Source organism: Triturus cristatus, chromosome 12 (genome assembly GCF_964204655.1).
Source record: "Triturus cristatus chromosome 12, aTriCri1.1, whole genome shotgun sequence".
Taxonomy (NCBI): Eukaryota; Metazoa; Chordata; class Amphibia; order Caudata; family Salamandridae; genus Triturus; species Triturus cristatus.
In genome coordinates, this window is record NC_140595.1 from 771991837 (window position 1) to 772019495 (window position 27659).

Sequence of the window (27659 nt, forward strand, 5' to 3'; positions counted from 1 at the left end):
CTAAAAAGATTCAAGGTGCTGTACGAAAGGTATCCAAAATTTGCTCAGAGGTGACAGAGCGGATTACTTTGGTCGAGGAGTGAGTAGAGGCTGCCGCCACGGTGGCAGCGGAGGTTGAGCAACGGCAAATTGTACAGGAGACACAGCTCACGGATGTAAGGTGGAAGTTGGAAGACTTTGAAAACCGCCAGCGTAGGAACAACCTGCGGTTCCTCGGTATAGCAGAGATGGTGGAGGGGAACGACTTTAGATCTTTCATGGTGAAACTACTTAAGGGAGCCTTCCCCGATCTTGCCGACTGGGACTGGGAATCTGAGATCCAAAGAGTTCATCGCTTTCCTCTGATGCTCAAAAAGAAAAACCAAGCCCAGCAGGAAGAGAAACCAAGAGCGGTTCTGGTATATTTTGGTAATTTCCTTCTGCGCCAAGCCATTTTTGACAAGGCAAGACCTGAGGCAAAGAGAACCTTTGAGGGCCATACCTTCTTTACTCGTCCGGATTTCTGCCATGCAACAGTGGAACGGAAGTGGCAGTTCCGTCAGCTCTTTCCACCATTTAAACGACTTGGTTGTGAAGTATATCTATTGAGCCCAGCCCGCCTCAAGATTATATTCAAGGGAAAGACGAGGACTTTTGTTTCTGAGATCAAAGCACAAAACTATTTATAGGAGATTTCTATCGAGACTGGAATGGGCTGAATGATAGACATGGCTGGCTCTGGCGTCTTCTTTAGCTTTACCTCTCTAACGGGGGTGGCTTACTTGTTTTCAGGTGTTCTAGTCTGGATGTGGGTTCCTGTGGCAGGTCTCCCTCTGAGGGTTTGTGGGTTTCTTTTTGGGGGTGGTTTGCTAGGTTGAGGGTCGGGACAGGGGCAGCAGCGGCTTGGTGGGTGGGAACCATCATGAGGGTCAGAATTGACCCTTTTGCTTGTGATAAGGGATGGGAGCGGGAAGGGCTAGTCGAAAGGGGGTGGGTGTGGCATCCAAGCCATGAGGCAGGGGTTGGTCGAGCGGGCAGTAGGGCTTTTGGCAGGGTGTGCAGCATACTAAATGACTAATGTAAGAATAGCCTCAATTAATATTTGTGGATTAAATAACTTCCAAAAGAGGCAAAAGGTGAACATAGAGGTACAGTTTTTGAAAGCAGATATCCTTTGTTTACAAGAAACGCATTTGGAAGGGTCTCAGAAACAGTTATTAGAATTTTCAGACTTCTAAAACATTACCAGGACCCTGCAAGGTTCCCGTACAAGGGGGGTAGCAATTCTGGGGTGCAAGGCAAGATTCGCTATAATAAAACTAGAGCGGATAGTCTTGGGAGATGGGCGGTTGCAGAAATTATGCACACACAAGGCTCTTTTACTCTCCGCTCTATTTATGGTCCTGTTATTGATGACTCCACTTTACTAGATGGGATCTGCACCGAGCTAGCTGGGTGGGCGTTCCCGTTGGTTATCTGTGGGGACTTTAATATTAATATTAGGGGAGACTCCTTAAGGGTAGATACCGGGGCCTATCAGGGACGCAAGCCTAAGGTCTATCGGTCACTAAAACACCTAGTTCAACCCATGAGCTATATGACGTATTGGCGGAAAAGCTCACCTCGGACCCCGGCTTCACGTATTGTTCTGGTCCACATAAAGTTCACGCCCGTCTCGATACTTTTTTTATTTCAAGTGGATGGCTTCAGGCGTCACGTATTTTTAAATATCCTCGTGTAATGTCTGACCATAACCCGTTGGTACTGGAGGTAGATATTCAAGCAACCCCTCAGATTAATAGGACATGGTCCTTCGAGCGAGCATTACTCTTAGATGAAGACTATCTGTACCAGATGAGGAAATGCATTCCGCTATTAATCATGGAGAATGTGGGGACTGCCCCCTGAGTACTGTATGGGATGTGCTGAAAGCAGGGATTAGAGGCGAACCGATGAGGTTTAGCTGGGGCACGCAAAAGAAGGAGAAGCAGAAACTGCAGGATCTATACCAGGCTCTCTCTTGTGCAGAGACTGGGCTGGTGGGGGCAGTCTTGGCTAAACGGGATATTGAGGAAGCCCAGCTCCGGGTTATTCTCGCTAAATCTGCAATTGGGGATATAGCTGCTAAGAAGGTGGCCAATAAATATACCGTCTGTAAAAACAAAACTTATGAGCTTAATGATAAAGTGGGGCGCACCTTAGCTTTACGTGCAAGACAACAAGTGGTTTTTGGTGAGATTAAACAGATTAATGATCCGGATTGTGGGCTCATCTCGGATGTAGGTGGGATACGGTCGGCTTTTCAGAGATACTACCAACAACTCTATAAGGAGGAGATTTCGGATCTAGAGGAGATAGAGTCCTATCTAGAGTCTTCTATCAGGGAAGGTTTGGGTGAGGGAGATGGAAGTAGTTTGGATCAGCCAATCTCTGCTGAAGAGATGGCGCTTACAATTGCAGGGCTCTCATCGGGTAAGGCGGCGGGGGTGGATTTAATACCTGGGGAATTTTTATAAAGTATTTGCTACTACCCTCAGCAAATTTCTGCTGGAGGTGTTTTTGGATATTCAAGGAGTTTCTCCCCCACCAAATCTTGGGCCTCTGCATGGATTGTGGTCTTTCCAAAAAAGGGTAAACTAGTGCAGGAGTTAGGATCATACTGTCCAATCACGTTAATCAACTGTGATTCAAAGATCTTCGCAAAAATTCTGGCCTCAAGTTTATCTGGGATCATAAGGAAAATTGTGTCACCAGCTCAACACGGTTTTATTCCGGGGTTTGGAACAACAGATCATATTCAGCGGGTAATCACCTTATTTGATATAGCTAAAACTCATCGGGACCCCATGGCATTTGCTGTTACTGGACGCCAAGAAGGCCTTTGATAGGGTCTCTTGGCCCTATCTATGGTCAATCTTGGAGAAGAAGGGATTGGGGCACGAGTTTATCGGGTGGATTAAAAAGCTATATACTAATCCCAAGGCTAGGATTGCACTAATGGGTGGAGAGTCAGAGCTAGTTAAAATTCAGCGGGGAACAAGGCAAGGTTGCCCCTGCTCTCCCCTGCTTTTTGCCCTTTATATAGATCCGTTGATTACCCGAATTGAGGTCAACCCCCTAATTCGCCCAATTTCCACCTCGGGCTGGGAGACCAAAATATTGGCGTATGCCGATGACCTTGCAATCGTCACTTCAGATCCTGCTCTGGCGGTTGGTCGAATTGAGACCGACGCTCGTCGATTTGGTCGAATCTCGGGTTATAAATTGAACCGAGATAAAACCTAGATTCTTATTAATGATAATGTTTGCTATGAGGATACATGGGTATTGCCAGATGCTGTGTATCTGGGGGTTAAGATTCCGGCAGACATGGATAAAATCGTTGAGGGGAACTTGCGACCATTAATAGACAAAACTAAAACTGATCTACACAGGTGGAAGAACCTCTGATTAACTCTGATTGGTAGGAGCAATCTATTAAAAATGCTATTTCTCCCTAAGATTTTATATTTTGTCTGAGCCATCCCGTTGGAGGTAAATAATAACTGGTTTAAGGTACTTGATAGCATGATGGGAAAGTTCCTCTGGGCCTATGGCAGACCACGAAGTGCACTGACATTTCTTTGTTTATCAAGAGAACGGGGGGCTGGGCAGTACTAAATCTTAGGCTATACTACTGGGTTTCTGTCCTTCAACAAATCACTCCATTGCTGTTTGATACAGGTCAGAGAGGGGCGGAGGGCAGTACTGTACCATCATGCTTCGAACTACTCCCTTGGGTAGCTGCCCGTGAGTTTTTATTTCAACAGCTTGAATTCAGCTACTTTAAAAACGTAAGATTCAAGACCTTATTATATGCGGCTCAGGTATGGACTAGTATTCGGAAAAAGCTTGGGATTGGGTGATTCTGCTTCTACACTCCCCTTCAAGACAATCCCCTATTGCCAGATATTTTTCAAGATTCAGTCAAAAGCTATTTTTTGTTGTAACAGGCCTAGCTGTCCTGTGTAAAAAGCACAGGGTACAGGTTACAATCCCAATACCTTATATCGGAAATGAGCAAGCTAGAAAAATAATTAAACACCTATTTTTTAATATTTGTTAAAAGTCCAATTCAATGGTGACATTGGATTTTTAATAAATATTATGGAAACATAACTTTTGCATACTTACCCTTTGTGCTTTCTATAATTCAGTAGATAATAGCCTAAATTCTTTGGCTGACTGGAACAGCATGGTGTTCACATGAATCCAGCGGTCCCTCTGAGCATCTAAGTGCCTCCCCTGAGGTCCTGGGAGCTTTAGAAGTGTACTCCTGTGGTGGATTGGGGCTTAAAGGACTAAAGTCAGATGGCAGAATCTTCGACTAGGCCGGAACTGGTTGTTGTATCCGACCCATGCTCCATCACGATCAGTGTCAAATTACGTCTAGATTCCAGTCTACCATGATCATTGACAATCATTGGCACTTTATGCTTCTTGGTGCTTTTCTACTTAAAACTTCAAATGAAAATCACATCACTGGTTCCCATTGTTGGATTTTTGACATTTTGGTTTCATTTTGTTTATTAAATTTACTCTATTTTTCTAATTCAATTCGGTATTTTTTTGCATTGCATTTCAACTTTATTACTGTTTTGGTAATGCAAAATATCTTACACATTGGCCCAAGTTAAGCCTGTCTGCTCTGTGCCAAACCTACCAGGGACTTTAGCTCACGTTAATTTAGTACATTTAAGGGTTCACCTTGACATGGTTTGTGATTATTCTTTGAGGTAGGTAATCACCTAACCCAAATATTAATCCCACATATAACATTGGTGTCCAGCGTTGGAATCCAGGACTTGTGTTTTGCAATACCACACAGGGATTCAAGTTGATATTAAAATCTCTTTTTAAATTGACTTTTTTTTATTTCTAATTGACTTTTGGTCCTAAATGGGTCATTTTTTTTGTATTTCTAAATTCAGTCTTACCCTCAATGTTTGCACCTTACTTTTTTCGGAACATGAAGGTGGATCTGACTAACTTGCAGAGACTTAGCATGGCAGAGCTGAGGAGCAAGTGCATAGGACAGAAGCTGAACAAGCAGACCAAGAGGGAGGGTTATCACATTTCCCTAAGAGCCTAGGAGAAAGTCCATCAGCTACAGCGAAACTAATAGTAGAATGAGTATAAAATGGAAGAGGAAAATGAAGATGACATTGAGGAGGCTCCAGTGCCAGAGGAGTGTGTATCCCAAAGAGCGGTATACTCTTCCTTTTCCAAAGCAGGGATCAGTGCGTCCTCACATGATTTGTCCATATCAGACTGGACAAACGGAGAGGGCGTTGAGATTGCAGCTGGCTTTCATAGCCTTAAAGGAGAAACATTGGTTATGGCTACTGAGGAAAAGAAGGCAGCGGTAGCAACTTTAGCACCCTAGAAGAAATTGACCCTGGAAGAAGACCTTGCTGGACCACAAGAAGACCTAGCGGAAGATGGATGTGAGGTCCAGGAGGGCCTGTTAGTCCAGTGACTATGGTTTCATTTTGTTTATTACATTTTACTCTATTTTTCTAATCTGGGTTGGAATTTTTTTTTTTGCATTTTACTTTATTACTGTTTTTGTACTGCATAAATACTTTACACATTGCCTGTATGGTAAGCCTGCCTGCTCTATGCCATAGTTGCCAGGGTGTTAAAGGCAGGTTAATGTAGTGATTTTAAGGGTTCACCCGGACAAAGGTTATGATTATTCCTTGATGTGGGCAGTCACCCACCCAAATAGTAATCCAGTTTCTTACAATTCCTACTGAGTGTTTAAAGGGAAAGGAAAATGTAGTGCCCTGAATACAAGCAATGTCAGCAGTGGAAGGATACAAGTCAACTAATCAAATCTCTGTGAGATTGATGTGCTCCTGAGTGGGACAAGAATAGGAAGGAAAGCCATCGAATCAAGAGGTGACAACTGAGAGAGATAACCAACCCATCCACTCATGAGGAAGGGGCTGACCCAAAGCCCACTCAGTGTATATTGGAAACAGTAGGTCTGGCCAACAGGCAGTAGCTGAGACCCGAACAACTAAAAAGCCACCAAGCTCTTTGTTACACTTCTTGTATTTTTTTTTTTTTTTTGGTCTAGTGTACCTGACCCCCAATGTACCTTAATCAATGATGTTACATGTAGGAGGTTTTCACTAGAACCCTTTAGGTTTAAGTAGAAGTGTACAATGAGTGTGCATCCTGCAGACACCTGAGGGACAAGTTATGTATGAAATTGTATTCCCAGCAGCACATTTTAAAAGCATTCTCTGTTTCACAGTCAGCCAATCTTATGGAATTAACAGTGCACTAGTCCACCTGATACCAGGAGCAATTCATAGTTTACTCCTGGCTTAGATGTGACCCAGGATTATGAATCCATAATACAAGGTAACGCAGCAATCTCAACAATTCACCACTAGGTGGCACCAAATAGCAAGAAAAGGCCTGGACAATGTGGAATAGACAAGCAGCAAAATGTCATTCTGCATCGGACATTGAACAGTCTTGCACTGTTCCTACTTTTTCAAGAGTAAGTGACACTTCCTTGTCAAACAAGCATTGGCAAAGCCAATAGGTCTTGCCAACAAGAGCTATTGGCATTGAAATTGTGTGTCCAGCAAGTGTGACTAAGTATGATGGGTGTGCCAAGACATGGCTCTTGTGCTTGCTATGCCATATTACTCAAGCTGAAGTCTACTGAAGAGGCCGAAATAGGCCGAAACCAGTCTATGGTTGCATGTGTTTCCTTCTGGACGGGACCTCACCTGGCAGTTCTGGATGGACTGTTCCATAAGAGCAGGGTCAGTACTGCTTTGCATTGGGTGGGTGTCTCTCTAAAATGTCACTGTGGGTGAAAAATGATGGACTGGAATGCATCCCGAGCGGTTGCCAGTGGCTGAGATCAATTCAGGCATTCCACCCATCACCTTGTTGTGTGCTGTAGGTGTGAGGTTGCAGCAGATACACTGATTGGTGAGGAGGTTGGAGATTAAAGACACATTTGCGGTTGCATGTATATTTATGTGTTTTCAATGTTGTGGGTGACCACAAGACGCTTAGTATGACCTGCAATGTGCATGGGATCTGTCACCACTTGTGTGAAGCATGAGACGTTCATGTTCTTGCTCAGTACAGGAGTTGGCTAACTGACTGAACTGTCTACTCACAGGTTAAAATCTCTAATTACAATGTTTGTCTGGGCAATGGTTTAGCAATGTGTAGCTAGTTGAGTATTTCAGCCATAAATAAATGTCTGTATGTCAGGGTAGGTAGATGGGAGGTAGAGCTTGCTGTAGGGGGCGCGCTGGTGTTGGATTTACAATCCAACACCTTCCCTGCTGTTGCACAAACTCGAGTAGGAATAGTAAAAAATAATATTCCTAAGTCCAGCGCGCCCCCTACAGCAAGTCATTGAAACGACTTCCGATGTAATGGTTCACATTGAAACAAAGCGGTCGTTGTAACGACCGCATTGTAATGGAATGCATAAACAACACATTCGTTGTAAAGAGCTATATTCCTTAACAACATTTGATAACAGAAAAGTGGAAGATTTAAAAACAATGAGGGGGTTGATTTCATTTCCCTATTGACTTGCATTGAGGGGAAGGATTTTTAAGCACAAAATAGATTAACAAAAAAGTCTCAAAGACCTAATTTGATCCAATGGTTGCCGGTGGGGTCCCCAGGCACTCATTTTTGGGGACCGGCACTCATTTTTCTACACAATGAGAGAGAAGAACAAACAAAGCAGAAAAACGGAGGAAGGGAAAGACGGAAAACACATCATAAAGGGAGAAAGTAGGAACCTGCAAGAGTGAGATAAAGGGGCAGTGAGTGTCTGGTAAGAGATAAAAGAGGCATGAGGTGGATTCAAGACTTCAGCCTTGGTTTTCGCCATGCCAACATTTAAATGCACCTGTCGCAGGCTTCTGAGCAGAGCTATGGCACCAGCACTCATTTTTTTTTACAAATTAAGCACTGACAGTCTCAAGCCTGCATCACAAGAGTTGGCATGTATACAGTCATTGGTAAATTATAGATAGCAGATTCCCTGACAAACCAGAATAGATGGCATCCGCCGGCAAACAATTGCCAGGGTCCTCTAACTCGTTTATAACACCATGGGCTCCTGGTTTCCAGCTTCCTTTCTGATCTTTCCCCACGTCAGGACCTTTAACCTGGAAGTGTTTCCCATAATGTTTGCTTTCTTGAAATGCATGTAAAAAGAGGGTTGGCACCCGACTTGTATACGATTAGGGAGCTGTGATCATACCAGCTCAAAGAAACAGAACCCTAAACATTTTTAGGGGAAAGGTTTATGTGATGTAATGCATCACAATCAAATCAACATAACAGCAAGCATTTGCAAACCCAATAGATCTGGCTTCGGCAAGCTGGTACAGAGGTTATTTTTTTATTGTATTTTTTATTGCAAGCTCATGAAACAACCAAAAAGAGAAGGATAAAAATTAAAATATGCCACTTCTGAATGTAGATGCCAGGTGCTTACAATAGAAATTGTAATTTAAAAACAAATTAACCAACACATCTAATTTTAATTGAATAGTATGGGTGCTTTCCAGCAGGCAGGAGTACCTAGAATATGTATAGAACCCCTTTTAGTTTTAAGGTATATCAGAGGGATAAATGTTTCTGATTAATGTAAAGAAAAGGCATTATTGGCTTTAAATTACTGTAATCTGAAGACATAATTTAAACACGCATGGGTGACTAAAAACACAAACAAGCATTGGCATAGCCAATAGGTCTCGCTTTTGGGACCTTATAAGTATTTAGTTATAAAGCACAATATCCTTGGTGCAACAACATCTAGGTGCCGATTCCGATCCTGGAGAAATTTTCCCCGTACGAATCGTATCCGGATTTTTTTCCGTACGAATCGTACAAGTACCGTACAAACTGGCAAGTACGATTCGTATGGGAAAAAATACATACGAATCGCATTGGGAAAATTCCCCGACACGTCCTCGGGTCGGGAAAAGTGTCCGACACGTCCCCAGACGATTTTCCATACGAATCGTAAAACTGAAGTCCGAGCGCGCAAGTACGATCCGTCCCGTGCGTCCGATTGTACAACCGTATGGAAAAAACACCGTACGGAGCAAACTTCTATAGCAACCATGGTGACATGTGCCCGCATACGCGCCGTCCCCCCCAGCCCCTGTATGTATGCGCCGTCCCCCCACCTGTGTATGTACACCCGTGAATGTTCACCCGTGTATGTACACCCGTGTATGTACGAGACGTACCCCCACCCGTGAATGTACACCCATGAATGTACACCCGTGTATGTACGAGGCGTAGCGCTGGGGGTCCGCACCGTACATACACGGGTGGGGGTACGTCTCGTACATACACGGGTGTACATACATGGGTGTACATTCACGGGTGGGGGTACGTCTCATACATACACGGGTGTCCATACACGGGTGTACATTCACGGGTGGGGGTACGTCTCGTACATACACGGGTGTACATACACGGGTGTACATTCACGGGTGGGGGTACATCTCGTACATACACGGGTGTACATACACGGGTGTACATTCACGGGTGGGGGTACGTCTCGTACATACACGGGTGTACATACACGGGTGTACATTCACGGGTGGGGGTACGTCTCGTACATACACTGGTGTACATACAAGGGTGTACATACACGGGTGTACATTCACGGGTGGGGGTACGTCTCGTACATACACGGGGGGTTGGGGGGGACGGCGCGTACATACGGGGGCTGGGGGGGGCGGCGTGTACCGGGCCCCCTATACCGCTTGCATCGCGGCGTACTTACCTTTTCCGGCACTTTTTGGGTGCCGTAAAAATATTGCCGTCCGGACTGCTGTCGGTACGAATCGTACTTGCTGGTACATAAAAACATGCCTAACTCCGTCCGGACGTCACGTCCGCGGTGTCCCGGATCACATTCGTATGTATTTTAGTGTCGGTCGGTGTTTTGTCCGACTCGTACGGAAATGGTGTTTCCGTACGAATCGTACTTGCAAGTTTGTAGGGTTTTTTTCCCGGGTACGAGTCGGACGGAGAAAACGCTCCGGTTTTTCCAGGATCGGAATCGGCACCATAGTGTTGCATGGCTAAACACTTATAAGGTCCCAAAGGCGAGACCTATTGGCTATGCCAATGCTTGTTTACTAATTACTGCTTTGAAAATTGAGTTTATTTTCCTTTTTCTTACTACAGTTTTTGTCAAGTGAGCTGTCTGAAGATGCCAGTTTTTTTCTCTAACAAATAGCACGTAAGTAAATAGCCTGTATATAAATATTACAAATAATACAAAATATATCAGGAATTATGAAAGCACATTTGTTTTGTAATTAAGGAGTGTGATGCAAAGAGTTAAACAGAAGCAAAACAAATCCGAAAACTTTACTTGGTGGAGTGCAAATCAAACATATGTGTAGAAACTCTATTTCCAAACATTATTCTTTGTACACTATTCAGTTTTATCACGAAAACTGCATGTCAGTGAGTGGAGGCGTTTCAATGTAGAATTCGGATCTCTGCGCCTTCTGTGCCGGCGTTTCGTCCTGCTGATAGGATGGAGCTGTCAACTCAGATAATGGCCAGATGAAGGAAAGTAAATCGCGATGGCATTTGTCTTGAAAGTAATTACCACTGGAAATGGGGACATATATTTTTTCCATACATTAAAATTCAGCATTCCCTTGTGTACTGATGAAACATGTTGCCCCGTTGTTGTTCTCCACGTTATTATTTGAGCACATTTTTTGAACATTCAAGTTCCCAAATATTTGAAGAGGAGTATTTAGACATTTCCACAGCATTTACCACATCTCTTCAAGACTCTATTTAAGAAATGCATTTGGCAAGACGAAAAAATAAAACAAGGCTGGATGAATAAAAATAATATGCAAAAAAAGTTGCAAGAATGATGGAGAGATCGAAGGGGCACCATTGACGGTAATTGAGCTACTGGGGTATAGATCGGGCCACTGGAATTATGCGATTGTGCAGCCACAGCGATTTTCCCATTATTAAATATTTGCCGCATAATCCATCATCTGCCATATAATCTACATTTTAATCCTCCGTGAAACACAGACACACACCACAAGAGGTTCTCCGGCGGAGGTCAGAGCTTCATATGCAGTCAAAGGCTCCACCTGGCACAGGTTGGGCACAACAGCATCGCGGGGTGTGTGCACTCTAAGTGCCGCAGCAAGTGTAGCAAAGTGACAAGTGATTTGGGAGTTTTAGAAGCGGTTGATCAAAGAAAATCTGTACCCCCGGCACTGACAACCAGACACAAGAGCCAGTTGGCTGCGAGGTACCGGCGGGTGCATAGACTCAAGAAGTCAGTCGGGATGCGGCAACCTGTGCAGTCACTGCATGTGCAGCGGAATTGACAACGCGGCAAGGGCTAGTGGGGTTGTGCACTCACAGGGATGGGGCTCTGAACCTGTGGACGAGAGACAGATTTAGAATGTGTGTGAGAAAGAGTGTGTGTGTGAGAAAGAGAGTGTGAGTGAGTGTGAGAGAGTGTGTGTGTGTGAGAGAGAGTGTGTGTGTGAGAGACCCTAGGAGCAGGGTGTTGGGATACAGACATTCAGAAAATAAAAATGTAAATAGCATACCCGGACTGTGCCACGGGAGGAGGGCATGCATTAGCGCTGACAGCACATTGGCTTACAAAAAAACTGCTCCAGGCATCTGAGAGGAGCTGGTGAAACAGCATTTCAGGAACAACGTGCTTGAAAGTGTTTCAAGTCACGCAATTGAAAAGCAGAATTCCCTCTGATGGTATTAAGGCCATGTCCACTAAAATGTTCGAAGTCTAGCAGAAAGTATGTCAGTGGGATTTCCAAAGGTGAATCTGCCTCACAACGAATGATAACACATCCTCCGAAAGACTTCTACTTCCCCAACTAGCGCTCTGTGGGGCATATCAGCAAGGGCCGGCGATAATTATCGTTAAGCGCACTTAGCGCTAGGATAATTATCGCCGGCTATCGCTGCTTTCTATCGCAGAGATAGCGTGCTGTCAGCAACGCTTATCTCCAAAGCGATAGAAATGCAAGCGTTAGCTGGAAAACAGTGTGATTATCGCTGGAAATCCAGCGATAATCGCACTGTGACCAGCAATACCTTGCTGATAGGGCAGGGCGGTCTTAGCCATGTAATCCAATAAGTCAGAACTAAAGCAGGTGTAAGGAAAGTAGCGATAACCATGGTTAGCGCTACTTTTCTTATAGCTATGCTTGTTAGCGATTCCCTTGATAGTTGGAGAAATGTCGGTTAGCGACATTTCTCCAGTTATTTCGGGAAGGAACGCCCACTTTGCATCTCATTAGAGATGCATAGCTGGGCGTTCAGTAAACAGGCGCTAAGGCAAGGATTCACGCGATAGCGTGACCTTGCTGATATAGCGATAAAATTATCGCCGCTTTTTGGCCAAAAATGGCCACAAAAGCGGCGATAATTTTTTATCACCGCCTTGTAGATATGCCCCTGTGTTCTTCCTCCAACCCTTCCTCCCATCAGTATGAAGGTGGCTGTTGGAAAGCGTTCCCCGGGGAGGCTGCGGAATACGTTCCTGACCACCCGGAGGCCCACCTTTCCCAGAGTTAGGCCGAGCAAGAGCGGGGAGGCCCTTCCTGGAAGGGTCTCGTACCTAGGATCGCACACGCTGCACTACTCTCTTCAGCTAGAGGGACACCACACAGTAATTCTTTGCACGATAAAGGATTTATCATAGGTTGTCAGGGATCTTTATGATCCGGAGGCAGGAGCAGAATTAGTGCCACAAGCGGCAGCGATCTCATGATGCGGGGTAAGGGGTAGCAGGACAGTCTTTGAATCAGTGTCTCTGCGGAGTATCCGGTGCACAGCTCTCAATCCTCGAGCTGAGGGGATGTTGTTTCTCTTGGCAATCTCTGCCGATTCTCTTGGAGGAGCGGGCCGCGAGTCACTCAGCAGGCACCGGAGGTTTGTAGTTCGAGGAGCCGCGACAGCGTCAGCAGGGCTCAGATGGTTCAGAGTTCGGGGAGCCGCGACAGCGTCAGCAGGGCTCAGATGGTTCAGAGTTCGGGGAGCCGCGACAACGTCAGCAGGGCTCAGATGGTTCAGAGTTCGGGGAGCCGCGACAGCGTCAGCAGGGCTCAGATGGTTCAGAGTTCGGGGAGCCGCGACAGCATCAGCAGGGCTCAGATGGTTCAGAGTTCTTCAGTTCGGGGAGCGATCGAGCCGCGACCAGGTCAGCAGGCTCTCGTCAGTCCAGGTCTTCTCTGCCTCCCGTCCCTTCAGCACCCCTTGTTATGCTCCCCCTCCTCTTTGAACTCCGGAGTCCTCGCGGAGAGGGGTCTGGTGCCTGGGGGCGGTGTGTCGGGGTTTCCTGTCGCTCGGCCCTTTGATCTGTTTCAGGTGGGTCCGGGAGGGACTCCAGACACCCAGCGGGCGAGGCGCCTGCTCACCGGGAGCCTGGTGGTCGATCGAAACCTTCCTCGGGGAAGAGACCAGAGGTGTGACAGGATCGGCGCCTCTTGGTCTGGCTTGGGGGGGTTTCGCTCTCCTTTGGCCGGGCATGCGTGTTGGGGATCTGGCCGGCCCTCGGGATGTTGGCCCACGGGGGCCGGGAGGCTGTAACATCGAGGTTCGGCGTGGTTGCAGGGTAGCTTGCTGGTTGGGAGGGCCCACGCCACGAGGCCGGTCTCACACGTGCCCCCCCCAGCTGAAAGGCGGGGAGAACTACCCATCCACTTGGGGGTTCTCCTCGCTGAAGCGGAAGAATCGGGACAGGCCGTCCGCGTTGGCGTGGTCCGTCCCAGGGCGATGTTCCACCGTGAAATCCATCCCCTGGAGGGAGATGGACCAGCGTAGCAGCTTGGGGTTTTCCCCTCGCATCTGCATCAACCACCGCAAGGGTCGGTGATCCGTTTGTACTCGGAAGTGTGTTCCGAACAGGTAGGGCCGCAGCTTTTTGAGGGCCCAGACTACTGCGAAGGTCTCTCTCTCAATTGTGCTCCACCGCTGTTCTCGGGGCAGCAACCTTCGGCTGATGAAGGCTATGGGACGATCTATGCCTTTGTCGTCGAACTGGGAGAGGACTGCCCCGATGCCGTGTTCCGAGGCGTCCGTCTGGACCACAAACTCCTGGGCGTAGTCGGGTGCTTTGAGCACCGGAGCCGCACACATGGCGGTTTTTAGGGTGTCGAACGCCTTCTGGCAGGAGGGAGTCCATTGTACTTTCTTGGGGTGTTTTTTGGAGGTTAGTTCTGTAAGGGGGCCTGCGATGCTGCCATAGTTCTTAATAAACCTCCGGTAGTAACCGGTGAGGCCTAGGAAGGCCCGGACTTCTGTTTGGGTCGTGGGGGGTTCCCAGGACAAGATGGCGTCGATCTTCGGCTGGAGGGGGGCGACCTGCCCGCTTCCCACCTGGTGCCCCAGATAGGTTACGGAGCCGTGCCCAATTTGACATTTGCTGGCTTTGATGGTGAGGCCGGCCCGGCGCAGAGCCAGCAGGACTTGTCGAAGGTGCTGGAGGTGCTCGGTCCATTGGGAGCTGAATACCGCTATATCGTCGAGGTATGCTGCGCTGAACCCCTCTAGTCCGGACAGGACCCTGTTCACCAGCCGCTGGAAGGTGGCCGGGGCATTCTTCATTCCAAACGGCATCACCCTAAAGCGGTAGTGCCCATCCGGGGTGGAGAAGGCGGAGCGCTCCTTGGCCCCCTCGGTGAGGGCGATCTGCCAGTATCCACTAGTTAGGTCGAAGGTGCTGAGGTAGCGAGCGGCCCCGAGGCGGTAAATGAGCTCGTCGGCACGGGGGATAGGGTGATCGTCCGCTCGGGTGACCGCATTGAGTCCTCGGTAGTCCACGCAAAACCTCAGCTCGGGGGCGACACCCGGGGTAGCCGCTTTCGGGACCAGGACTACCGGGCTGGCCCAGGGGCTGTCGGAGGGTTCAATCACCCCGAGGGCCAGCATCTTCGCTACCTCGGTCTGGATGCAGGTTCGGACCCGATCAGGGACCCGGTAGGCCCGGTGCCTCACTGGCGGGCTGTCGCCGGTGTTCACGTCGTGGACACACCAGTTGGTGACCCCAGGGGTTAGGGAGAAGAGGTCCGCGAACTGCCTTAGTAGCTGGCGGCAGTCGTCGGACTGTTGGGCCGTGAGGGTAGTTGATAGTCTCACCCCCTCCACGGAACCATCGGTCTCTTCTGTCCCCAGGGGGTCAGGAAGGGGCTCGGTGTCTTCTTCGGCCCCATCGTCGGTGGCCAGGAGTAAACTCAATTCCGTCCTCACAAAGTGGGGTTTGAGGCGGTTCACGTGGAGAACCCGGAGGGGGTTCCGCGGGGACTGCACATCGATGAGATAGGTGACTTGGCTCTTCCGCTCGATCACCTTGAAGGGTCCAGTCCACTTATCTTGGAGGGCGCAGGGTTTCACCGGGGCCATGACCCAGACTTGTTGGCCCGGCTGAAACTCGACCAGCGTAGCATTCTGGTCATACCAGCGCTTCATCTCTTCCTGGCTAGCCTCGAGGTTCACCTCTGCAAGGTCTCGGAATTTCCGGGTCTGGTTGCGGAGCGCCAAGATGTATCGGAACACATCCGGAGGGGTCCCCCGGGGAGTCGTTTCCCAACCCTCCTTGACCAGGCTCAGGGGTCCCCGGACGGGGTGTCCATATAGCAGTTCGAAGGGGCTGAACCCCAGGGATTTTTGTGGAACCTCCCGGTAGGCGAACAGGAGGCATGGGAGGAGGACGTCCCACCTCCGGCGTAGGGGTTCCTCGAGGCCCATGATCATTCCTTTCAGTGTCTTGTTAAAGCGCTCGACTAGGCCGTTCGCTTGGGGGTGGTGAACTTATACGATACTCCGCACTGCTGCCAGAGGGACCTCATGTATCGGGAGATAAAGTTCGTACCCCGATCACTCACGACTTCACGGGGGAACCCCACGCGGGAGAAGATCCCCATCAAGGCCTGGCCTACCACGGGGGCCGTCACGGTGCGGAGAGGGATGGCTTCGGGGTAACGGGTGGCATGATCCACCAGGACGAGGATGAACCGGTGGCCCTGGGCGGTCTTGGGGTCCAGTGGTCCCACGATGTCGATTCCTACCCGCTCAAAAGGGGTACTGACGACTGGGAAGGGTTGTAGCGGAGCCTTGCACTTCCCCCCACTCTTCCCGCTGGCCTGGCACGTGGGGCAGGACTTGCAGTGGGCCTCCACATTTGCTCGCATCTTGGGCCAATAGAAGTGGGTGACGAGTCGCTGGTAGGTCTTATCTTGGCCTAAGTGTCCGGCCAGGGGTACATCATGGGCCAGGCCCAGGAGGAGACTTCGGAAGCGCAGGGGTACCACTAATACTCGGGCCGATCCCAACTCGGCCGACTTCTGTTCACTGTACAGGAGGCCGTTTTCCCAGTATACCCAGTGGTTGCCAGTCCGGTCGCCTGCTGCTTGGGCCTCGGCCTGTTGTCGGGGTCCAATGAGGGAAGGGCAGGTGGATTGCTTTTGGCAGAATTCTTCTCGGGAGGGGCCTCCTTCGCAGTGCCACTGGGCCATTTCTGGCAGGTCCCCGAGCTCGGTCAGGGGTTCGGGGTCGGAAGGCACGGACCCCACGTCGGGAGCGGTCGCTTCGTCCGGAAGGGGGTCGTTGGCCTCGGGTGGCGCATCCGGGACCTCGGGGATGGTGGCGGTGCTCCGCGGCATGGTCTCCCCCCCCTCGGAGGAAGACACTCTGAGAGTCATCGAGCGCGTGGTGGCGCATACCCATTCGGGGAGGCCCATCATCTCGAGATGGGCTCTTCGTTCCACTTGTCCCCACGGGGAGTTCTCAAGGTCGTTGCCCAGGAGGCAGTCCACGGGCTGGGAGGTTCGTACCGCCACTTTTAACTTGCCGGTGACTCCCCCCCATTCGAAGGGAACTAGGGACATCCGGCAGAGGCTCTCGGAATTGTCTGAGGATATGACGGGACAAAAGGCGCCGGGCAGGATCTGATCTTCGGAGACCAGGTGACAATGAACCGCCGTGACACTCGCCACCGTGTCCCGGAGGCCCTCGACGCGGTGACCGTTGACCGTCACCTGCTGTCGGTACTTCTTCGTGTTAGCGGGCAGGGACGTTCCGGGGACCATCTCCCGGTCCCCCAGGGAGACCAAGGCCATGGCGGCTGGTTCCCATTCTTCGGAGTCTTCCATCTCTTCCCCCAGGGCTACGGAGGCCATTTGTCGAGCCGGTGGGGTTGTTGTGGTGGTTCGCTGGTACATGGGACATTGAGGGTCGCTGGCATAGTGTCCGGTCTGCTGGCAGCGGAAACAGGTGATCCTCACGCGAGGCCCCGGCCTTCCCGGTGGCCCGGTGCTGGCTGGAGGTGGAGCTGGAAAGGGTGGAGGTTGTCCTCTGAGGGGGCTGAGTGGGGATCCCCCCGGAAGTTCCCTTGGCCGGCCTTGATTCCCTCCGCCCCTCTGGCGGGGGGGTCCCTGACTGTGGCGGCCGTAGTCTCCCACGGGACCCCGGGAGGCCCGTGTGTTTACCCACCGGTCAGCCTCGACGGCCAGTTTTCGAGGGTCTGTGAGTTTGCTGTCCAGGAGGTGCTGGCGCAGCTCTACAAAGCAATTAGCGGACAAGTGTTCCCATGCGATTAGGTCGAACAGCTCCTCAAAGGTGGAGACCTTGCTGCCCTTGATCCACCCGTCCAAGGCCCGGCTGTAAAAGTTCACGTACTCCACCCAGGTGGTACCGGGTATCTTCTTGCAGTCTCTAAACCGTTGCCGGTACATTTCAGGCGTGAGCCCATATCTGGCTACTAGGGCCTCTTTCATGTGACTGTAGGAGTTCATCACCGTGGAGGGCAGGTCCAGCAGGGTATCTCTTCCCTCGCTCAGGAACCGGCCCCACAGCCCAGCCCCCCAGTCTTTCTGCGGGACTCTGTGGGAGGTCATGGCGACTTCGTAGGCTTTGAACCATTGCTGGATGTCGTCATTCTTATAGTATTCTTTCACCACCTCTTTGGGGATGTGGACCTTTGTTTTCACGTTGGCGGAGAGGGGTCGGGTTTCCGGGGGTCTGGCCTCCGCATTCTTAGCCTTGAGCTCGATCTCCTTCAGGCTACGTTCGTGCTCTAGTTGGAGTTTTCTTTCTTCGTGTTCTCTTTGTCGTTTCTTTTCCTCAAGTTCTCCTTGCAGGCGTAACTGTTCTACCGCCAGCTTCTTTTCGGCCAGCTTTAGCTCTCCTTCGATTTTTAATTTTGCTAGTTCGAGTTCGTGGTTGCGACCTCTTTCTCGGTCCGCTATTTCCTCTGGGGATAGGCCCCCCTCGGGGGCGCCGTTCCTCCCCGGGCTGCTTCGGGGTTCGTTAGGAGGCTCTCCTTCTGTTTGTGTCCGGGGAGTTCCCTCCTCGACCCAGGTTTTTAATGCTTCCTGGAAGTCCTCTTTCGTGCTTAGTCCGGTGGTAGCGATTCCAAGGTCTTTGCAAAATTGTTTCAGTTCTCGGTGCGTATAAGATTCCAACTGGTCCTCTCGGAATGTCGTGTTCGGGTTGGTGCCTGCGGCACCTAGGGAAGTTTCTCCTTCCATTTCTTCTGGGTAGTGCATTAGCCGTCTACTGCACGATCTCTAGGTGTTGGCTCGGATCCCGTCGCCTGCCACCAAATGTTGGAAAGCGTTCCCCGGGGAGGCTGCGGAATACGTTCCTGACCACCCGGAGGCCCACCTTTCCCAGAGTTAGGCCGAGCAAGAGCGGGGAGGCCCTTCCTGGAAGGGTCTCGTACCTAGGATCGCACACGCTGCACTACTCTCTTCAGATAGAGGGACACCACACAGTAATTCTTTGCAAGATAAAGGATTTATCATAGTTTGTCAGGGATCTTTATGATCCGGAGGCAGGAGCAGAATTAGTGCCACAAGCGGTAGCGATCTCGTGATGCAGGGTAAGGGGTAGCGGGACAGTCTTTGAATCAGTGTCTCTGCGGAGTATCCGGCGCACAGCTCTCAATCCTCGAGCTGAGGGGATGTTGTTTCTCTTGGCAATCTCTGCCGATTCTCTTGGAGGAGCGGGCCGCGAGTCACTCAGCAGGCAGCGGAGGTTCGTAGTTCGAGGAGCCGTGACAGCGTCAGCAGGGCTCAGATGGTTCAGAGTTCGGGGAGCCGCGACAGCGTCAGCAGGGCTCAGATGGTTCAGAGTTCGGGGAGCCGCGACAACGTCAGCAGGGCTCAGATGGTTCAGAGTTCGGGGAGCCGCGACAGCGTCAGCAGGGCTCAGATGGTTCAGAGTTTGGGGAGCCGCAACAGCGTCAGCAGGGCTCAGATGGTTCAGAGTTCTTCAGTTCGGGGAGCGATCGAGCCGCGACCAGGTCAGCAGGCTCTCGTCAGTCCAGGTCTTCTCTGCCTCCCGTCCCTTCAGCACCCCTTGTTATACTCCCCCTCCTCTTTGAACTCCGGAGTCCTCGCGGAGAAGGGTCTGGTGCCTGGGGGCGGTGTGTCGGGGTTTCCTGTCGCTCGGCCCTTTGATCTGTTTCAGGTGGGTCCGGGAGGGACTCCAGACACCCAGCGGGCGAGGCGCCTGCTCACCGGGAGCCTGGTGGTCGATCGAAACCTCCCTCGGGGAAGAGACCAGAGGTGTGACAGGATCGGCGCCTCTCGGTCTGGCTTGGGGGGGTTTCGCTCTCCTTTGGCCGGGCATGCGTGTTGGGGATCTGGCCGGCCCTCGGAATGTTGGCCCACGGGGGCCGGGAGGCTGTAACATCGAGGTTCGGCGTGGTTGCAGGGTAGCTTGCTGGTCGGGAGGGCCCACGCCACGAGGCCGGTCTCACAGTGGCAAATCGGCCCACATTCCCCGAAAGATTTTCAATGCCATCTGCAGCACAATTAAAGAAGTGTCAGACAGCACAGAGGTCACGTGACCATGAAGCTGGAGGGCGACTCGGGATGCTGGTAGTGGTACCCAAGCATTGGAAAGTAAAAGTGATCACGCGTGTGTGCGTGCGCGTGCGCGCGGCCAACGCGGCCGCGAAAGTAGAAGCAAGCATTGGAAAGTAAAAGTGATCGCGCGCGTGTGTGCGTGCGCGCATTCAGCTCTTTTTCAAAGCACATACTCATGCTTGTGGCGCGCTGCTGCACACTCCCGCAAGCTGTATGCCGCCACAAGCACGAGTATGTGCTTTGAAAAAGAGCTGCACTACGGCTAAAGGTCTCCTATGCAGTGCATGCGCACTGCGTAGGCGAGACCTAAAAAGGACATGTAGCGGAAAGGAAAAAGCATTACCATGGTTAAGTACTGGTCCACCAGCCCTGCCACTGAAGTACACTCCTTTTTAGGTGGATGTGAATATGTGATCAGGAAAAATTCTATCACTCACAGTGTCAGAGAGCCAATGGCAGAAGTGGGCTGACCCATTGCCCCATATTGTATGCTGTTCTGGGTGGAAGCAAAATGAGAATGACAGATGAACAGACGAATGGATGAAGAGGGCTACCCCTGAGCCCCGCCCTGCATGCATTTAGGTATATATTATTTATTTATCTAAAGCTGATTCTAGACCAGACTTAAAAACTTGTATTTTTAATGATCATTTAAACGGCACATACTCCACCACTAGTGTGGCATTCTGGGCCTTTCGATAATCCACGGTATGGCTTTCACAAGTTTCCACCACATATGGAAGTCTGGCTCGGTTTTGTTGAGGGGTGTGGTCTGTAGAGTGAAGATGTCAATTTTGATGAGTTGTAAGTTTTTAATCAGAAAAAAAAACCTGAAAATAGCCTAAAACTGTTAGGCCCAGATTTACTATGATTTTGCGTCTGGGTTGTGTCACCTTTATGGAGCAGACCCAAAGCAAAATCATTTTGGCAGTCATGAATCCACTTTGCATGGTTTAGTAAATACAAAGCAACGCAACGGAGTGCATATCGCTGCCTTGTGTTACTTTGCGTAGGGTGGGCATTACATGGGTGGAGCATGGGCGTTCCCTTGCATCCACTCATGTATTTTGAAGCAAACCCAGATTTGCAAGGACTTGTAAACCTAGGTTTGCACCAAAATGGTGCACCTACCCGACAGAGGCGTGAAGAGGAGAAATATCTTCATTTCTCCTTGTTATTTCCTCTTTCTATGTGTGCTGTATATTTCTGCGCACTTGGGGGCCCATTAGCATGTCGGGGGGATCGCCACCGCCCGCATGGCGGTGGTGATCCGCCCGACATTTGTGCCCGCCCGCGTGCCAATTCCCCCTGCCATATTATTATGGCGGGGGGAACCCCAGCGGACGGAAAGACCGTCCGCCAGTTTTCCGCCTGTAGGCAATCCGCCCGATTGCCTACCGGGCAGAAAAGCTGTTAATATGGTGGCGGTGTCTGGTAGACACCACCATCCATATTAGTTTGCATGCGGGGAAATGCGGTCTTCGACATTGGGGGGCCGTACCGGGCCCCCAGGGATTCTGGGGGGTTGGGGGTGCACATGGGGGGTACCTATGGTACCCCCCTGCATTTCAATGTACAATGTGGCAGGCACCGCGCGGTGCCTGTGACGTTGTGCATTGAAAGGCACAACTTGCTCGCCCGCCGCAATGTTACAAATGCGGGATGCGCCTGCCAGTGTGGCGGGCGCATCCTAATTGTAGGTGCGGGACCGCCGCAAGCATTGTCCGCCCGCCATACAAATGACCCTAATAGATAGAGGAATATTCCTCTAAGGAATGTGTTTGTGCAAGAAGGTTTCTCTTCCTGCACAAAAACAATCCTGTCCGTAACGCATCCCCCTAGCACAATGGTTCAAGGGTACATACATTGGCGCTATGCAGCACACAGTTAGACAGCTTAAGAGAGAACATAAATGCTGCATATCTTTGTAAATATAGAGCATTACTGCTCTCTCCCTTTCACGCAACGCAGCACAACAAGTTCTCTTGCTGTGCTGCGTTGCAGGAATTATTAGCAAATGTGCCGCCTAGTCTCCAACATAAAATCAAACCCATACAAGTTTAAACTTTCCAATTCAACCCTTAAACACCTGTTGTGACAATTTGTGTCCATGGAGAATACATTTTCGTAAAAATGTAAATGTACAACCATGCCCACAGCACACTTAAAAGACCATTTTTGGGTCTACTTCTTTGCTCTGTCAAAACACATTGCCACACCGCACTCAGCCCTGCTCCCTTGAGCCCCTGAGCACCAGAAACATTGAGACTGAATGACCAAAGCAGGCATTGGCAAAGCCAATTCATTTGGCGTTGGCTGTCACCCTTTGGCATTGTCAATGCTTGTTTTTTTGTTTTGTCAAAGTTTTTGCAAACCTTTATTGTTAGGAAAGCTGCTAGGTCCTCATCAATCTAAAGAAACACTGGCTAAAAGCAAAAATATTTTTGTATCAAATCAGATTTGATTCAGTCCCTCGCACTGAATCAAATTACTCTGTGTGTGAATGTGCTCCTTGTAAAATAATAGGATGCCGCAACTCACAGTGAAGTTACCAAAGACTGAAGTGAGCTGCCCCATTGCCCCATGCAGTATGCTGCAGTGGACGGAAGGAAATGTGAATGACACAACAACAGACTGATAAATGAAGAGGGCCAGCCGAAAGCCCCTATAAGTAAATATATTATATACATAATTTTACTAAAATCAAAGTGTCTTGGCTAACACCAGCCCTAAATAAGGAAATTTTAGAGCCAAAAATTTCTATCCCACACCAGGAGAAAAATTCAAACAAAACAAAATCTAAAATCTCTATCCACAAACACCAAATCTGCAAGAAATGTCTGGCTGGAAATTGCACCAAGGCTCCCCTCAGCCCACTCCAGGTCTTCCAAAGGTGGCCAAAAGAGAGGCACCGCCAAAGCTTATTGTAAGCACATTCTGAATGATTTCAGAAACAGAGATGCAAAAAACAAACTTTAAAAAAAAATAGGACCCAGAAAGCAGTGGCAGCTCTAAGCATCTAGGGGCATATTTGCAATAACTGGCGCATCCCTGCATATCAGCAGGGATGCGCCAGTTATTGTGCGCCACAGCTCCGCCACCATGGATGCGCTGCATTTACAATGCGGCGCACCATGGGGCAAAAAACGGCACAGATGCGTGACGCATCTATGCCGTAAAAGTGGCACATTGCTGGAGTTGCGTCGCAAGCGCGGCGCAGCTCCAGCAAGGGTTGGGGGGCCCTATCTTGTTAATGCTGCATCAATCCTTACGCCTGCTTCAGGCAGGCGCAGGGTTTTGACGCAGCATGGGTCTAAAAGTGACTGAGTGAAATCTTGTAGATTTCACTCACCCACTTTTAGGAGGCGTTCCTGTGCCGGAACGCCCCCCGCTGCGCAGGAACGCCAACATGTGGCGCAGGGCTTTACAATGTGACGCATCTCCCAGATGCGTCCCGTTGTAAGTACCCCACACCATGTTGCAGGATTTGCGCCGCCGCTGCGTCACAAAAGTGACGCAACGGCAGCGTAAATGAGGCGCAAGGGGCTTGTAAATCTGCCCCCTAGACTCTTGGCAGCAGCAATGATGCTTTGATAATGTGCAAGGAAATTTACTAACACTTTGTGCTGGGTTTGCATCATACAAGTGGTACAAACCACATGCAAACTGTTGTGTTGGGATTTACTTTCCAACACAAATCATGATGTGAGTTAGAAAGTTGCCTAAAGCAATGCAAACCAGCATTATATGCATCAAAAGGGCTTCATCTGGGTCATACGTGGGCGTATCGATGCAACCACTCAACGGACTCCAATCCCTATCTGACGTTTGTAGACAAGAATTTGCACCAAAAATGCTGCCATCTCAAGGCAGGCGTATCAGTGCAGCACGTTTTAGAAGTGTCTAAACTTTTACAGCTTTGCATGTGTGATGCACTGCAGGGAAAACATACGAAGAGGGAAAAGCTACAGGGGGTTTGCATTGCCGCAAGGCCGCCAAAGGTGCACCCCGTTGAGGGACAGAAAAAGTGCCATATCGTAGTAGATATAGCGCTGTTTTGCTAGTAATGGTAATGTCCTCTGGTGCATGCAGCTCTCCGTACCATGGCTAACCAGTTGTTTCTCACTTCCATTATGCCAAATAAACTAGGCACAGTGAGACATGTGCAAGATCACAAGGTGTGGGTAAAAAGTGGATACAAGGGTTAAAACTCCAAGGCCCAGAATCCAAAGTTCTGGATAGGGGTGAGGTATTTACCAAACCTGGCAAATACTGACACTTAGGGGGGAGGGATTTACCAGGTGCAGTAAACATCTTATAGTCTTAGTTCAAACAAATGCAGAACAAAATGTATAATTTTGGAGATTGAAGCTTCCTGCATCAAATTCCAAATTTCTCTGTATTCACCTCGCATTTCCCCCCCAGTAAGTTCCAGCAGGGAGCGTGCCTTCCCCTCTCACCTAAGAAGGGAGAACAACCTTTTAAAATTCCCTAAAGGTTTGAAAACATGACTATTGCACGTTTGAGCTATAGACCCTTCGTCCTTTCAGTCTTTGAGCGCCAGGATACCCTCTGTAGGGTAATATTTGTGCTTTACATATCATCATCAGACTTGTCGTGTTGAAATTGGCCTGGGGAGGATTGTGGGGGTGCAGTGATTTCACCAGAACTTAGAATGCTGATGCCTGTGCAAAGAGTAGGTTTCACAGAGATCAGAATTTAACTCTGTCCTAAAAATGGGATCTAGGACTCCTACTTCCATTGCTGCCAATACAACCATGTGACCACGCCACTTCTCTGTGTGGTCCGCCTGGGGTGGCCTTCCTGCCCACCCTCTACTTGGATACCCCACTTGGCTGCTAAATGGCCTTTTGCTTAACCCTGCCCTTAAAGCTTGATCCTGACTTTTCATACATAGAGGTAGTTGCCCTAACTTAAAGAATGTAGGATTGTCCGCAAGGGGATGTGCACATAGGTCAGACTTGGCCAAGTAGACCATGAACTGAATCCCAGCGTCCTCACACTGCTTCTGTTATCTAAGGCAATACACAATCTTTAATCCTTGTGGGACGGTGACGTAGAATTTTCTGCACCCTCAATTCGTCCAGTATTACATCAAACCTGGGAGTGGGGGGAACTATCTACATTTTTCCTTTTGCTCTGAAGGTGTATCTCTGCCAGCAACTTTCTAAAATCCTCCCTAGTTCTGATGGAGCTGCACGTTCTTGGTGGGAGGTGGTGAGGGGCAGTTTATAGGACTCTGATTGGAAGTTACTTTTTTCCTGCAGTTTGCTGTAGTGTCATTGATCTCATCTTCCCAAGGAGCGCGTGCTCAGTGCAGCATGGGGACCATCATGGGGGAAGGCTGACGCCTACAGGAGCTGCACAAGATCCTTCCATGTTAGAGCAGAGGTCTGGGAGATCCACATCCCTCCCTTCCACAGTGAAGCCTGATTGGGTCTCTGCTGGGACAAGGCGAGAGACAAAGGCGGCAGATCTGTCCTTTTGTTACAGCAAAGAGAAATGGGCAGACCTGCTGGCGGCGAGAGTAGCAACTTGCACTGTTGCAGGGCAGAACCTTTGTGAAATAGATCTGGGACCAAGGATTGAGCATCATAAATGGAAAGTCAAGCACTCAAAAGAAATCACAAATACATGAAGTGACTTCCATGGTGTAACCGGTGCGCCACGGCCCCCAGTGAAAGAAAGGAAAATTGCCCCCTCTTACTCTGGGAGTTGGTATTAGAATAAAGACACCTTTAGGGTGCAGTGGTGCCTCCCCCACCGGACCCCAGTGTCACTGCGCCTACTGCACTAATGATAGCTGCACCCTTGCTTACAAGTTCTTTATTCTAATTGTGCAGGGCACCTGCGGTTTCTGGCATTACTGAAGTCTCGCACTCTCTGACCCTCTGGGAGTGCGCCTGTCACCCTCTGTCTGAAAGTCCTTCGGTCTCACTCTGTGTGAGACCCTCACAGGCATTCCTTGTAGTGTGTGTCCTGGAGGCAGTGGTGGCCACTAGAGAAAAGTAGTGGTGAAGCAGACGGGGGTTAAACAAAAATAAATAATAAAAGCTCACTTAGCTGAGTTTGCCCGCTACCTCACCTCCGTCCTCCCTCTGTTCCTGGCTCCGAGCAGCACAAATGTTCTTAGACTCCTCTAAGCCAATCACAACGCTGCTATTACCAGCATGACAGCAGTGTCATGATTGGTCTGATTGGCCTGGTTCAGCGCTCACACAGGGAGTGGGAGCCTGTGCATGTTCTCAACCCGGCTGGCAATACAGCCAGGTGGAGGAATGCTAACAGAGCATGTCTGTTTGGCCGGCCCAAGATGGCCGGCCGAACAGTCGTAGGCTCTTTAGTGCACCAGCCACTCCTCCCCCTGCTCATTACATAGCCTCGTCCTAACCTAGATCATACTGAAAATAAAATAATAATAACATAACGGTTTAACGTTGTGTTATTATCATTTTATTCTTCCTTTTGCACTCAGTGGGGCAACGCTCTTCCTCCTTGGAGAGGTGTGGCTCACTAGTTAGAGGTGGCAGACCCGTAAGCAGAGAATCGGCCAGGGACCAGGGTTCAATTCCAGACGCGGCAGGATCGTGGACCAGGGTCAAAACGGACTCGATAATTCTCGCCTCGGTACCTACTCTAACCAGGAACACACTCGGCAACTCTGGGCATTAAGCTTGCCTCATCTCTACAACGGCCCCCCACAGACGCCGAGGATGCCTGGTTTCACCTTGGAGATACCCAGAAAGGGACCATCTCACAGGGATAGCCAGGATGGGTTCCCCAGCGGTCTACAGCGCCGGGACGCCCCGTTGCTGGGGCAGCTGTGCGCTTTACAAGTCTACAACATTTACATTTACATTTAGCCGAGGAGCCACCCGCTGCCTGGAGGGTCTCTCGAGCCATGCCACTGGACTGCTGAGGTCTTCTCAGTCCACCCCTGTGTAAAATGAGGTTCACTAAGAGAATATTGATGCCCAACATATCCCCATACACTAATATCGATGCAAAAATATTGGTCAAAATATCGACATACTATATTTAAAATTGCAAGTACAAAAACATCGAAGCAAAAATATCGATGTAAAAAATATAGATGTACAAAATATCGATTTAAAAAAAAAATGAAACTTTAAAAAAATTATTTAGATTTAATATACATTTTAACAAATATAATAAAATACATTTAATTTAAAACATATTTAAACATACAAATAACAAATGTAATATAAATATCTATTTCCTTTAAAACAATACAATTAATAAACTATTAATTTTAATTTATGTCATAATTGTATGAATCTATAACACACATACATATTTACATACACATAAGTTAAAATCTAATAAAAGACATTATATTATGAATTAAAATATTAAAATATTTAAATTTCGCACTCCACTGAGTGCAACAGTAGGGAAAGTGTTGGATAGCGGAGAGGTAAAAATTACTATTCCCACTCCAGTGAGTGCAACAATAGGGAAAGTGTTGGATAGCGGAGGGGTACAAATTACTATTCCGCCTCCAGTGGGTGCAACAGTAGGGAAAGTGTTGGATAGTGGAGGGGTAAAACTTAATATTCCCACTCCAGTAAGGACAATAGTAAAGAAAATGTTGGATAGCGGAGGGGTAAAATTTACTATTCCCACTCCAGCGAGTGCAACAGTAGGGAACGTGTTGGATAGCGGAAGGGTAAAACTTACTAT

The 27659-nt window shown here is 49.2% G+C and overlaps 1 protein-coding gene across 1 annotated transcript in view; it reads left to right on the top strand.

Annotated features, from left to right (window-relative positions):
• The first annotated feature begins 5158 nt into the window (after nt 1–5158).
• Nucleotides 5159–27659, top strand: part of LOC146782794 (uncharacterized) — a 64654-nt gene continuing 42153 nt past the window's right edge. Inside the window, exon 1 of the mRNA XM_085637251.1 lies at nt 5159–5383. Coding sequence (XP_085493377.1) covers nt 5159–5383 — 225 coding nt within the window. The remainder of the gene's footprint in view (nt 5384–27659) is intronic.